Source organism: Aspergillus flavus, chromosome 1, assembly GCF_009017415.1.
Source record: "Aspergillus flavus chromosome 1, complete sequence".
Lineage (NCBI taxonomy): Eukaryota > Fungi > Ascomycota > Eurotiomycetes > Eurotiales > Aspergillaceae > Aspergillus > Aspergillus flavus.
Window position 1 is genome coordinate 226,965 of NC_092406.1, and position 13,328 is coordinate 240,292.

Genomic DNA, 13,328 nt, shown 5'->3' on the forward strand with positions numbered 1-13,328 from the left:
AAATGTACTATACATATTCAGCGTGACAAAAGAAGGGCCCCAACAATGCCAATTAGCCCGGATCGTGCATCAAATCGAGCAATCACTGCCCAATACCCTTCGTTCTGGCTTTTATCTCGTCCATTTTCCCATGCAGCTCATCAACTTTGCTATTCAACTCAGTTATTCTTTCACTAGTGGTGATGTCTGCCTCAGTCGCTTCCGACTCCAACTCCCGAACCTCTCCTTCCAACTTGCGCGCTTCGCCACGAATCTGAAAGTATAGCCGATACTCGTTAGGGTCGAAACAAATTCCATACCCTTCGCAATAACAGGTCGTCTCAACCGGGCAGAACTCTGCCTGCCCCGTAAATAGCCAATGCCAAATATATTCCCAAACCCTCCCAGACAATCGATCATCGAGTTCAGTTGCAAGAAGCCACTCTCGGAATTCAAGGTAGCGCTCCGGAGGGATCTTTCGAATTTGATCTGCGCTGACAGCGAACTGTCCACAGCAGGGTTGTGAAAGAACTGACGGAACCGGGCTACCGGGGAATAGCTGACCCCATGCCATACCGATCACGGCAGCTTCGGGGACGTTGAGGATATCATCAGAGTCCTTTCCGATATAAGGATGAATATGGTCAGGGCATCCCGGTTCAAGATGACAGCGAAGATTCATGTAACCATTGTCCAGTATATATTGACTTCTTAAGCGGCGGACCATTTTAGCTGAATCGAAATCGAGAAAGTCGTTATTATGCCAGGTAATCTGGTGAGCATGCATAAATATTGAAATATCGCTGAGGCTGTGATAGTGATCGATTATATAGGTTAAATAGGCCATAACCTCATGGCCCTTATTTAAAGGAACTGTAAAAGGTGCACTAGTATTGCTGTCCACCACGTAGACCGCGCTCGTTAGGTAAGGGTCATCCCGGGGAAGGCTGTCGACCCATACGGTATCTTCTTCTTGAAGTTTGGCAATCACAAGTGTGCGCGTCGCATTTCTCTCGACTCGTGGCCCTGGTGGATAGTATGTCGTGTTTTCTTTGGGGACTTCTTCTGGCTCCAGACTGTCGGGCTCTTGCGGCATCGATTGGATGTTGGTGTGTAAAAGTGCAGGGCCGTTCTGTCCGGACAGATACAAGAAGTACGTGATTATGAGTAGAATAAGAGCAGGAATGCCAAGCCAAAGGGCCCGCCTGCGCTGCTGCATACTTGTAGTCTGTTGATTTAATGCTAAAAGGGAGCGACTGATTTAAGAAAGAGAGCAGTCGTGCGTTGTCTTCTGCGGCTTGGTCGGAAATGGGGCCACACATCGTAAATTGCCAGCCCGCATGTCCGCGTCCGTTCAGACAGAGTGAGACGCGTTCTTAAGATGAATGGCCCTTGAGACATCCCTGTGTCCCACTTCGAATGCGACGGTGTATGCAGAGTCCCTACGCCGCTGGCACATAGCCAATTGGACCCTCGTGGACCCTGACCCAGCACTATACACTAGTGAGACTTGGCGGCGCTTAGGGTTAGTGGTTATCAGATCCCTGTTCAAAAAGACATGGGAGACCGAACATAATAAGAAAATCTTAAAGTGTGAATTACCTCGGAAACTGATGAATATCCTTTTGTCGTGCTCTTGACCCATCATCTTACGGGGTCATTTTGTCCCTTACATTTACGGTCAGACACTGGCTGGTGATAAGGGAACAAGGATATCACTAGTTGTTCGGTGGCTTCCATCTTGGCTTGTGTTTCCGCAACGATATGTTACATCTCAAGTGCTGAGACGGCTCCTAATGACCGACCTTGTCAACATGTATCATACAATTATTTTCAAATCCAATATTTTCCTCTCAACCTGGTAGATTTGGGTCTTCTTTTACGTCAAGGCTACGAAAATCAGGAGTTATTACAGTTTCTAGAAACCTTATAGCTTAATCGAACCAGTGTAGGTGCCTGTGTCCTGCATGGGGAAGACAGACGCTAAGATATATTTCCTTTAGTTCAAGTCCATGTAAAAAGGATTGACTCGTTGCAGTCAGCCTCCGGCTCTTATTAGACGCCCCTCGACTTATCAGGGGCCGATTACAAGAGGTTTGACCTATTGATAAGCTGATTAGACAGATTTTCTATTGAAACCACCATTTCTACAATCAATGTCAGGAGAGAGGAAACAAGTAGAGTAAAATTCAATTCCATTATGGCCAGCGGCATATCTAGTGATCTTTCCCCGATACATCTATCACTGTAATAGACGAAAATTATACCAGATACCAAGTATTGAGTCCCTCCTATGACGTCGCCAATTAGTTCGCTCGTATTAGAAATAGTAGTGCGAGGCTGGTATGAGAATCTGATTTTAGGCCTTCAGTCCAATGACTTTAAGAAACCCAGATTGGGATAATCCTGGTTTGTCATCCGTGTCTCCATGGAATATTAGGACATGGGTAATTCATCGTAGCATCTGTGTTATAACTAAACATTTCCCCACGACTTCTAGTTAGTAAATCTGCAAACTTTCCCGCAGAGTATAGGCCTATATGTCAGTAGAAGATAAGGTAGGGCACACAGAGTCCTTAACCAACTTCTCTTTCAATCTATATATCCTCAATGTTTGAAGTATGGCAGTGTATCCTACTGTCCAGAAGCCGCATAAAGAGACATCGTCATTCCTTCGTTTTGTTGTCTCAACAGCACTCGGCACAGAAAGCCTCAGCAGTTCAATATCAAACTATATCTCAGTATCAACTATCATCCGCGACGTTCAGAACTGCAAGTCGACTCAGAGCCCCATTACTATTATCTTTAATGGCCAGGAAGGATCTGGGAGGAGTAGTTATTGTGATAGATCTTTTCTTTTTGTTTATATTGAGGAGATGGGCTAGCATCGTGAGCATGTGCCTGCAGTCCTATAGAGCAGTATCTAAATAAAACTTGTCACTCGTTTGTCGCATAAAAGGGCTATTCTATGTCAGAGTGTTGCCAAGGTGACTACGCTCCTTAGAGGTCAGATAACAGAGTTTATACGAAGACGTATGGTTATGGTATCTCCACAAAGCACGCGCCAACTATGCTGACTGGGCCATCTACTGCTCATTCCCCTGACGTGGACGTATATGGATGACAAGAGTGACTCAAGTTGTCCGGGACAATAACCCAGCGTAACCAAGTGTGCATGTTTTCCCTACCCCCAGCTTGTTCTTTTAGCCACTCGAGGAGTTTGCCTACCCGTCGCGACTGCTCGTCCATCGACCGCAGTATGCGGTCACAGAAGTCCTCAATTTCGTAGTTCATTACCGCTTGGATCAGTTCTAGGATTGCAGGATCAAGAGAACCCGACGGGGTATGAGTTTTTGCAAGCTCGTAGAACACGACCACATGGAGGAGGACGGAAACCAATCGTTGCTCTTCGAACCATGTCGGCGGACCTAAAAGCACTCCTGTCGGCTGCTTTGAGGCCGGCTCCACCACCGGTCTGGTATTGAAATATGCAAGCGTATGTAAGCGCGATTGTGAAGACGGTCCCCTATATGCCAAGCAGCGAGCAACAGAAGGGTGAAAACATGCATGCACAGGACGTTGTATTCGCGTCATCAGAGCAAGAAGTTGACAGAGAATGCCCGGCGGTGTTGATTCCGGTAAGATCCGTTCTCTGGTCTTAGACACCGGCAAGGGTGGTTCCAGGTCTGGAAATCCTATGCAGTTTCCATATGATTGAAGCAGAGACTCGAACTCTGAATCCACCACTGTGGCCTGGAAGCTCTGTTGCGATCGTAACTGTTGTGTCCAATTGGCGATTAAGACTTTTATAGAATGCAGAACTTCCGGCAGTAAGCCCCGTTTCAGGATTGGTTTGGTGATAATTGTGTCAACAATTACTCTGAAGAGAACATCGTTCTCGTGGAGGAATGCTGCTATCGCAGGAGATGCATTGTGGAGGCTATACAGCGTAGGCAGATCGGGGATACTGCATAGTATCTCCCGGAGGACGAACCATGGAAGTCGGCTAAATGGATCCATTGCCGGGTTCAAGTTCTAATCAAGAGTGATGACCGGCAAGGATTCCATCTAGAGGTTTGTCTAAATCATGCCAAAAGCGAAGTTCCCACCCCGCAGTCTTTTGTTTTGGGCACACCGCCTCTGTGGCGTCAACATTGGCTTATGAAGTCAATTAGTCCGGGTCGGGTTCTGATGGAAGTGTGATACTACAACTTGTACTCTACTGGCAAGACTATCCGTATACACAATATTTTATTATACCAAGACAAAGCTTGTTATAGTGCCAAAACTGACAAGTATGAATCCAAACAAAACACAACTGAGTGCCAAGCCATAAACACTCCCCTCCAATCACAACTAGTCATTCCCTTCAAACAACCCCAGAAACCCGCGTGACCGGAACCGTGAAGCTCTTCTGGGTGTCGGTGATATTGGCATCGCCGTGGGCAGTATATCTCGCCTCTCCTTCCATCCAAGTATGTTGTATGTGCAGGCTGAACATCGTGTCCGCCCCAGGCACCGCCTGCAGTTTGGCCTCGGTGCCTTTGTCCTGGCACGGGGTATAGTCTTCCTCGGCAGGAACGCCGGAGCAGGAGGTTTTGAACTTGGAAGGCCCGGTGGCAGTGCTCACGATGTTGAAGTTGTAGTTGCAGTCTTCTGAGCCGCAGGTGATGGCGAAGTCGGATGCCTTCCATTCGATTGTATTCTTGAGAGTGTCGGCAAGGGTCAATCCGAGAAGGGAGAGACCGACGGCGAGGGTAGCTTGGAGATGCATGATGGAGAGTAAATATGTTGTCGATGGGTGATTATAAACAGGGCAGCGAGAGTATATGATAGCGATAGAGAATGAGGTAGAGCAACGATATTGGTGGATTAGATGAATGAATTGAAGTATACAGAGCAAGTACGACGAAAATGCGACGAATGCAAGGCCATTAAATATTCCAACATGGTGTCAGCACGAGGGTCTAAATGCAACATAGTAGTACTCTGAAACACCTGGAGTAAGTATTCAAAACACTGACATGAAGTTTGTACAAGGGTGGAGCAGATCTATTTTGTGGGCGATTAGACTTTATAGACGGTCCAATTTTGTGGATGGACCCGCCCTACGCTGATAGACCTGACAGGAGAGCAACCAGGTTACATTCATAGCTCATTGAATGAATATTGTTTTAATTCTTAGTCCTGAGTTTCTATATTTAGTTCATTCTGGTTTCATCATCCAAATATGGTGGCCGGACCTTTGCTACATGGAGAATACATCAGGGATATACTTGACTAATAGGAACTGAATATGAGCAACGCTTGGGTTATATTTTCCCAGACATTCAATTGACGTGAATGCGATTCTTTGAAACTATCTTCTTGTGCATTCATATTTACCGCTGTAGACAACGGCGTATACCCGACCTTCAGGGCAATAGACGAGCGAGCCGTAATTGTAAAGTGTTAAGCTCATATCCTACACATGATAACTAGCTATTGACGCATCAGTGCATACGTTAAACTATCCCTCAACTCGATATGTATTACTTATCTATGAGAAGGCAGGACTGGTCTAACATCACACTTACTAGATGTAACTAGCATGTCGATTAGGCAAAAATGGAGTCAACCAATAACCCAATCACATCTACCCAGTGGAGTAATATGAGCCATAGAATACTTTCAAAACCTAGACCATGGTATGGAGATCAAATAGATTTAGTAATAAACTACTAATGTGGAACATCGATTCATAGAAATTAGAATCCAATGTGGAATATACTTCACGAAGGACTCATTTAGGGGCATGTTCGAAACACAGCCATGCTAAATATAGCATTTGTCATAGTCACAAGGTGATTGTTACATATGGCTCTATGCTGGCCTATACCTTGGATAGAAATGCGAGCGAACAACAACATAAACCTCATGTAGAGCACTTAGAGCCGCTTCTAAGTGTCGTCTACCGCAGTGGGTCTGGGCGTACGACAATAGGAAATAGATTATTTCTACCAATTCTGTTAGGAGATTAGCTTTACCTGGTTCTATGAGCAAAGCATACGATGACATTCACTGACAGCTAGTTGTAGAATGACTGCTGTTCGAGCCGAGTCAAAATCCTCGCGTCTTTTCCAATGTCCTCCAAAGAAATCATCAAGATATCTCTATAAGAGGGCCAGTGTACACCTTCTTTGCTCGGACAAAGTAGTAGACGAGACTAAGTATAATAACCCCCATCGTGCCAACAATACTATAGTTCATCGTCTGTGTATTGACATCCTTCGTTGTAGGCCAGAAGCCAAAGAACGTAGCGATTGTCATGTAGGCCAAGGAGAAGACATTAATGGCTATACCCAAAATGCCGGGAACATGGAATGGCCCCCAGACCAACCTAGCCCCTGCCGTGTTGATCATCGTCTGCTCGCCAGCGGTCGCATGCCCAATCCCACCGGTACAACGGCGGTGGAGCAAGAGTCCTCCAGCAGTCATATATGATAGGTAAAGACCCGAAATCGACATGGATACCAAGCTGTTGAACGCCACGTCTGAGCCGATCGTGATGAGATTCAAAAGGCACCCGACAACGGCCGTAAGGAGGACTGCATATGTTGGGATGGATGTACGTTCCGTTACCTATCGAGGTCTTAGTTTCCGTACATAGGTCAATCCTATGATTAAGGACAGCTACATACCTTACTCCACATCCGCCATCCAGGAATCCCTCGATCGCGAGAGAAGGACCAAAATTGCCGTGATGCAGCTGTTAAGGTGCCAATTGTATTACAACTACCCAGAGACATTACCAGGGCGCCTGCAATTGCTGTGCCGGATACGGATCCTGTTGCCTGCAGGAAGATGGCAAAGAAAGGTACACCTGTCGGGGATTTAAGCGCAGTTTGAATATCACCGAGACAGAAATACAAGGCGATCATCATTCCAAATCCCATGGACCCATTGATTAACACTGTCAGCATCAGAGACAGGGGAACAGCGGTTGTTGCATTGGTCATCTCTTCGACCATCTATGGCTCGACTGTTAGCAGATCGTTTGCCATTAAATAGCCCCAGTTGACTTACATGGACCGCAGCATCACCGCCAGCGAAAGCAAAAACAGGGCCAGTCAACCCGACAAAGACTGACAGCGCCCTCGAAGGCCAATTTCCCTCGTTGATGAAATAGGTAAATACTTCTTCGGCGGACGACTTGTGATCTGCCATGTACGTCAAGGGAACTAGGATGGCAAAAAACCCCAGGACATGGAAGATTAGAACGGTGCCCTCAAAACGAGGTAGAAACTTTCCGCCGACAATATTGATGATCGCGGAGAGTACAGAGAGTCCCCATGCATATAGGGCTTTTCGCCATGGGTGAGGGACGTAGTCCGACCTGGTAAGGATAATAAGGGCTTGGACCATGTTTCCATTCAGATACATTGCCGATGCGAATGTGGCTTGCCATCCGATCACGGTAAGCCAACCTATCCTTATCGTAAACATCCCAGCTCTTAACAGCACTTAAGTTTCCTGATGGGGACGTACCCGTCATGTAGCTAGCCAGCTTCATTGCCGATGGAGGCGCCAGCATCGAGCACCAATGATACTGCCCGCCGGACGTAGGAGCCCTGTCGCTCATCTATCAGCACACTTCAGGTGCACAACCCTAGTGGAAGCTTACATCGACACAAGCTCAGATATGACGACAAAGGTGGCGGCGATGCCAGCCCAGACGAAAAGATAACCATAGACAGAACCAGCCGGGCCACCACTGGGTATAGGTCAGTAATCGATTCAACACACGTTGATGCACCGGAGGCAAAATACTTTTGAAAGGATTGCAGAAACAATCTTTTGGAAGAGCCCTAACTTTAGCCACGAGGTCAACACCGCGCAGGGTCTATAATGGCTTACATGATATACCCCTCCCATGTGACCAACAGCGTGCAGCTAAATCCCACCATGGACATCAACCCAAAGTTTCTCTATCAATTGATGGCTTTAGCACGTCTGTTGTCGAAGGGATATATAGAGGCACCTCACCTTCAAGACAGGGCGCTTTCCCATGCGAGTCAAATACAAGTCGTCCTTGTCTCGGTAGATTGGTTGTCCCTCCATCTCGCTCAGCACAGGAGGCGCCATTTGCTTCAGTTCGTGCATGGACATGTTGGAGAATTCGACTGTATAGTCACAATCGATACACACATACGAGCACACAGGGAAACTCAGCAGTCAATCATGGAACTGTTCCACAGAAAGACTTGCGGAGAAAGAGAAAAGATTTGGGGGGAGGCAGGAATGGAGACTTAGAGATTTACAACTGCTGTGGCCTAGCCTGCACGTAGCCAGTCCATCGGAGGACAAGGGTCTCTGATTTCTTTCCGTGAGCCCTGCTGTACAACTAGAAATTACACCATATTCCAAGTCGAGGAAAGTCTGCGAATGAAATGGCATGCCTCACGAGCTAATCAGCCAAGACTGAGCACCTGTGGAGGCGAGAACGCAACCTAACAAGGGTCCAATGGAGAACAAGCCCAATTAGAGTCCGAGATCGCGTTTGTTGCCTCGGTCGCAGGAGGGTCAGGATGCGTCGGGTGTGGAAATCAGTGGACTGGATCCGCTTTTGACGGGTTGATAACCATGTCTCCGTTGCGGGTGTGCCCTCCCGCCGGACAGGGAATAACCGGTCTAGTTTCCTACACCCTATAATGATCTACAGTTATTCCTACTATAAAGGGGCAAAGAAGCATCACTAGGAAAATTAGCGACAGGACGGTACAGGCAAAAAGGAAAGAGAAAAAGCAAAAAGGGGGAGAAACAGAGAAAAGGTGAAGAAGGGCCATACGACGCAAACGATTGGGAGCATTTGAATGGGATAGTTTGAGACTATAACAATTTGCATATTTATCAATAATGGGTTCGAACTACTAAAGTAAGACAAACACAGAAAAGAATAGAAAAGAGAGTCTCCGCTTCACTAGAGAATCACCGGCGATGTATTTTTTACAGACTCTGTCACAGTCCATGTGCGGATCTCATGGATAATATGAGCCTGGCTAGACTGGCTTCCGGCATCCCAATCTCGTTTTGATGGCGAGGCAGTAACTGCTGTTTGATAAGAGCTGTTAAATGGAGAAATAGTCCCCAGTTCATGCTGCTGATGGAAAAGATCCTCCTGTTTTCGTGGTCGTGCCAGGAGTTCATCGTGCCTCACGCCAGAAGAACCGTGACGCGGCCTTCCATCAACGTAGAAGCCGAATGAGCGAAGACTCTCTATGAACGGTTTCATTTGAGGTGAACAGCAGGTGATAAGACCCAAACACTGAGCGACTTGTGTAGATATTGTAAACAGCGAGGTATCGAACGTCGGATCAGGAGATTCAACCACTTGGTTGGCATAGAAAGCCTGACAAGCACTGGCAGCGATCACGCTGGGTGAATCCATCAGCGATAAATGAAGATATCGAGACAGTATTGGTCCGCTTACCAGGTACGCAGTCCAAAAATAACCGTCAATATTAGCTTCCTCTTCAAGCGCATCTGAAGCCGCACCACGATAAAGATTCCATGAGCCATCACCCCGGAGTCGGTCACAATATTCATCACACACATATAGGTCCACCATCTTTCATGTTGAATGCATTGACCGTGGAGATAGTCCCACGGGCGAGGCAATCTGCATTGGAAGACAGCAGTGAGAATACCAATACCAGCCCACAGAATAGTCAAAAGTTCCAGACCAGCAGTGATAAGGCGATCGGGATTGAATAACGGTGTCACGTCTCGGATAAAGTAGATGACCGATAGTTTAGAGAAACACATGCTGGATATGAAGAGCATGGTCGCAGCATATTGAGACTAGTTGACCATGAACAGCTTATCGAAAGCATGTTTGCAGGAGCTCACCTTCATGATGTTTTGCAGGCTCATCTCGGAAAGTGACTGATAGTGGTTACCATAGCCATTCGCGATGGCCATAGAAACAGCTATCGATTGCGCGACACAGAGAGCCTGGGAAGGCTTCGTCACTATTGTGCAGTCGTGAAGCTGTCAATGAGAGCTGGTGATCTTACCATTGATACAATGCAGAGGTAATCGTCCGCCGTCCACTGTCGGATGATCCAATATTTGGTTCCAAGCCGAGCAAAAACTACAAGAATAGCCGTGATCATCAACAGCCACGTCAGGACACTGACCATGGGTTGCCAGCTGCCCGGTTCAAACTTGCTCATTGCATGGGTTGAGTGAGCAACTGGGTGGTGACCTTCAACCGATCTTTATCCACTGCAATCGCTAACTAGAGCATTGTTGCCTGGGATTTGTAGTATCGCACCATGAGTCTTACGGGTACCCGAGGGACTGGAACACTACCCTTACAATCTTTTGAATGGAAATAATCTTGGGGAGAAAGAATTCTTTGTCACGAATCTCGCAGGGATTCCATTTTCCAGATACAATCAATCTCTCACCCTTTTGCTAGCCTTGACCGTACGGACCGCTTTGAAGTCATTTTCTCTATGTCCGTAATCATACCTTGGACGCTACGAAACATATTATAGGATAGTGGCCCCTGACCAAGTGCCACACTACCCTTGTTAAAAACTCGGTTGACGCAAACCCCGATCCATGTCAATAGCAAAGGATGCTACTTTATCCACTCCTTCTCCCGCCCTATAGACAAGACAAATATACATCTCATATCCTTTCATGAGCAATTCATTGAGCCGGCGGTGTAGATTGCTTATGCTATGCTTATGCGTCCAAAATTCCCCATATAAATCAATTTAAGAGAGGGCTCTGCGGGTTGCATTCTTACGGCCGAACGGTCAAGTGGGCTGTCGCCAAGTCGGACTTCGAATGCGCCCCGAGTGTGTTATATTAGCGCCTCTTTACAGGCAGCTGGACAAGGCTACCGAGAGCATCGGCAGAAGGCATCTTAAGCCGAGTAAATTAGTTATACTTTTTCATGTTTTGTGGCTTATCCCGGGAATAGTCAGGGCAAAATTAGATTCAAAGTCCGATTGCCGATAGTATTCAAAGTCCGACAACTCACTCGCGAAGAGAAGAAGAGAAACCGGAAATATGGCAAGAACAAGTAACTCCGGGCTCCAGGTGATTCCTAATTCAACAATCAGCTCGGGTAGGAGTTGGATGGCTTTTGGTATGATGGAGACCAGGGCTTCTATAAAGTGCCATGAAAGCTCGGGAGCTTTAGACAAAGATTCGACAACCTTGTGTTAAACAATTCAGCCATTCCTCGTTCCGTTTCACCTCCTATTGACACAAGATGACCTACACTACTCATGACGTGGTGATTGTGGGAGCTGGTCCAGTTGGACTCTTCCTCGCTTGCGAACTACGCCTTGCCGGTCTCTCCGTTCTGGTGGTCGAGAAACGAACAAATTCGGACGGCATGGCGGAAACGCGTGCCTTTGTGATGCATGGTCGATCTTTGGAAATCTTCGCCTCTCGCGGTCTGCTCGACTCTTTCATTGAAGCGGGTCAAAAGACCGACTGGTGGCATTACGGTGTTCTCGACACTCGTCTTGATTACAGTGTTTTCGGCCGTGAAACGGACCAGAACTACGTGTTACTCGTGCCTCAGTACAAAACCGAGATGATCCTATTTCAGCGCGCCGTGGATCTGGGTGCAGTGATTATCAAGGGTGTCCAGGTCGATTCAATAGACGAATCCGGGCCTTATGTCGTTGCGAGGGGTTTCTACTCCAATAACAAACCTTTCACTGCCAGCGGGAAATACCTCGTCGGTGCGGACGGTGTTCGCAGCACGATCCGCAAAATCGCCAACATCGAGTTCACTGGCAATCCACCTGTCAATACAGTCATGAGTGGCGAGGCTACACTAGGCACGGCCATGCCGAATCCCTACATTGTTCACAACGAGCACGGCCTAGTTATCGCCGCTGACCTGAGGGTCCCCAGCGGAAGAACCCGCCTAAATGTGTTCGCGAGTGATCGCGGCACGGTTCCTGAGTCAGTTGAAGTGACTCTTGAGGAGATGAATCAGAGCTTGCAGAAAATAACCGGCGTTGACTACAAGCTTTCTAACCCTTGCATGCTAAAGCGTTTCAGCAACGAACAACGGCTAGCGACAACGTATCGCCAAAATCGGATTTACATCGTCGGAGATGCATGCCATAAACACCTCCCAGCCGGCGGCCAGGGCTTAAATGTCGGTCTCCAAGAAGCTCTGAATTTAGGATGGAAACTTGCCGCAGTCATCTCCAAGTCCGCCCCTGCTTCGTTACTCGATACGTACGAAGAAGAACGATGGCCAGTTGCCAAAGCTGTTGTACAAAACACAACTTCACAGTCACTCTTATTTTTTGCCTCGTCTGGCCCAGAATGGGCGGTTAGGGAAGCGATCGGCAAGCTTCTGCGTGTACCAGAGGCCAACAAGCGTTTGGCTAGGGAGATCAGCGGATTTTCTGTTGCCTACCCCAAATCGCTGGATATGATACTTCCAGACGGATGGCGGGCCCTACCAGAGAACATCCAGGGAAAGCGTGCATTGAATGTAAAGATGAGATTACCAGATGGGATGGTAACCGAACTTCATGATTACACCCAAGACGGACGATGGATCCAGCTGCACCTTCCTGGAAAGCATATCATTGAACTCCGGCCTCCTCCGGCATTTGGTAACTGGACGACGGTAGTGGAAGTTGTCGACATGCCAGATGAAGAAGAGAAGACGAGCTTGTATATGTGCGGAGTGAGAGAGATGCTGATCCGCCCGGATGGCTATTTGGCCTTTGGTCGAATGGACGACTAGGGTTGGAATAGGGGGGCAACTTCGCAGCCGTCACGGAATCATATTTGAAGGGACAGGGAAAAGAAAAAGCTTTGTGTGTGTAAATCTATTTCTTATTTCTCATGAATTAGATTATCCTAGATAGTCTCCAATATAAATACTTGATTGGTTATTTTTCTCTGCTCCTGGTCTCTACAACCATGCTTGTACAACAATATAAAATTGTGATACCTGACTATAAAGAGACCTGAACATGCAAATCATAATTCTAGACAAACCTCCTTTTGAAGTGAGGTACCTGGGTCATGAATTAGAGCATTTCTCTTCGTTTGGCCAGACTTCCTCAACGGACACATTTAAACAGTGGTGACAAAGGCCGAAGACAACGCCGATAACACCGAGAATACCAAGTATGGCAATTTCGACCGACCTTTAGCAAGGGAAGTATCACTTCAAGCATCCTAGTAATTCTACGCACTCTACTCACACGATGAACTCTAATTACTTATGATATTGCTATTTGACAAAAGTCAGACAGCACCGAAGAGCCCTCATCGCGTGACCGGGTGCTTCCGTGAACTCCGCGGATTGT

General features: G+C 47.2%; 6 protein-coding genes across 6 annotated transcripts; 1 reads left to right on the top strand and 5 right to left on the bottom strand.

Annotated features, from left to right (window-relative positions):
* Positions 1-82: 82 nt before the first annotated feature.
* Positions 83-1,198, bottom strand: F9C07_84 (uncharacterized protein; the record flags this gene model as incomplete). The annotated part of the gene is made up of 1 exon (XM_041284434.1): positions 83-1,198. The coding sequence occupies one exon, from the start codon at positions 1,196-1,198 to the stop codon at positions 83-85; it is 1,116 nt and encodes a 371-aa protein (XP_041141756.1).
* Positions 1,199-2,796: 1,598 nt separating this feature from the next.
* On the bottom strand, positions 2,797-4,158 carry F9C07_2133911 (uncharacterized protein). The gene has a single exon (XM_041284436.2). The coding sequence runs from the start codon at positions 3,997-3,999 to the stop codon at positions 3,073-3,075; it is 927 nt and encodes a 308-aa protein (XP_041141755.1). The 5' UTR covers positions 4,000-4,158; the 3' UTR covers positions 2,797-3,072.
* A 190-nt stretch (positions 4,159-4,348) lies between these two features.
* F9C07_85 (uncharacterized protein) lies at positions 4,349-4,753 on the bottom strand (the record flags this gene model as incomplete). The annotated part of the gene is made up of 1 exon (XM_041284435.1): positions 4,349-4,753. The coding sequence occupies one exon, from the start codon at positions 4,751-4,753 to the stop codon at positions 4,349-4,351; it is 405 nt and encodes a 134-aa protein (XP_041141754.1).
* Positions 4,754-6,120: 1,367 nt separating this feature from the next.
* On the bottom strand, positions 6,121-8,127 carry F9C07_86 (putative amino acid transporter; the record flags this gene model as incomplete). The annotated part of the gene is made up of 7 exons (XM_071511796.1): positions 6,121-6,600; positions 6,660-6,989; positions 7,045-7,469; positions 7,507-7,589; positions 7,643-7,732; positions 7,876-7,946; positions 8,005-8,127. 7 exons carry the CDS (start codon positions 8,125-8,127, stop codon positions 6,121-6,123), a joined length of 1,602 nt encoding a protein of 533 aa, XP_071365401.1.
* A 520-nt stretch (positions 8,128-8,647) lies between these two features.
* Positions 8,648-10,720, bottom strand: F9C07_1001519 (uncharacterized protein). Its single transcript, XM_041289077.2, has 4 exons — positions 10,035-10,720; positions 9,868-9,972; positions 9,449-9,819; positions 8,648-9,392 (listed from the first exon to the last, which is right to left on the bottom strand). Exons 1-4 carry the CDS (start codon positions 10,191-10,193, stop codon positions 8,939-8,941), a joined length of 1,089 nt encoding a protein of 362 aa, XP_041141752.1. The 5' UTR covers positions 10,194-10,720; the 3' UTR covers positions 8,648-8,938.
* Positions 10,721-11,248: 528 nt separating this feature from the next.
* On the top strand, positions 11,249-12,757 carry F9C07_88 (putative monooxygenase; the record flags this gene model as incomplete). Its single annotated transcript, XM_041284442.1, has 1 exon — positions 11,249-12,757. The coding sequence occupies one exon, from the start codon at positions 11,249-11,251 to the stop codon at positions 12,755-12,757; it is 1,509 nt and encodes a 502-aa protein (XP_041141751.1).
* Positions 12,758-13,328: the final 571 nt, after the last annotated feature.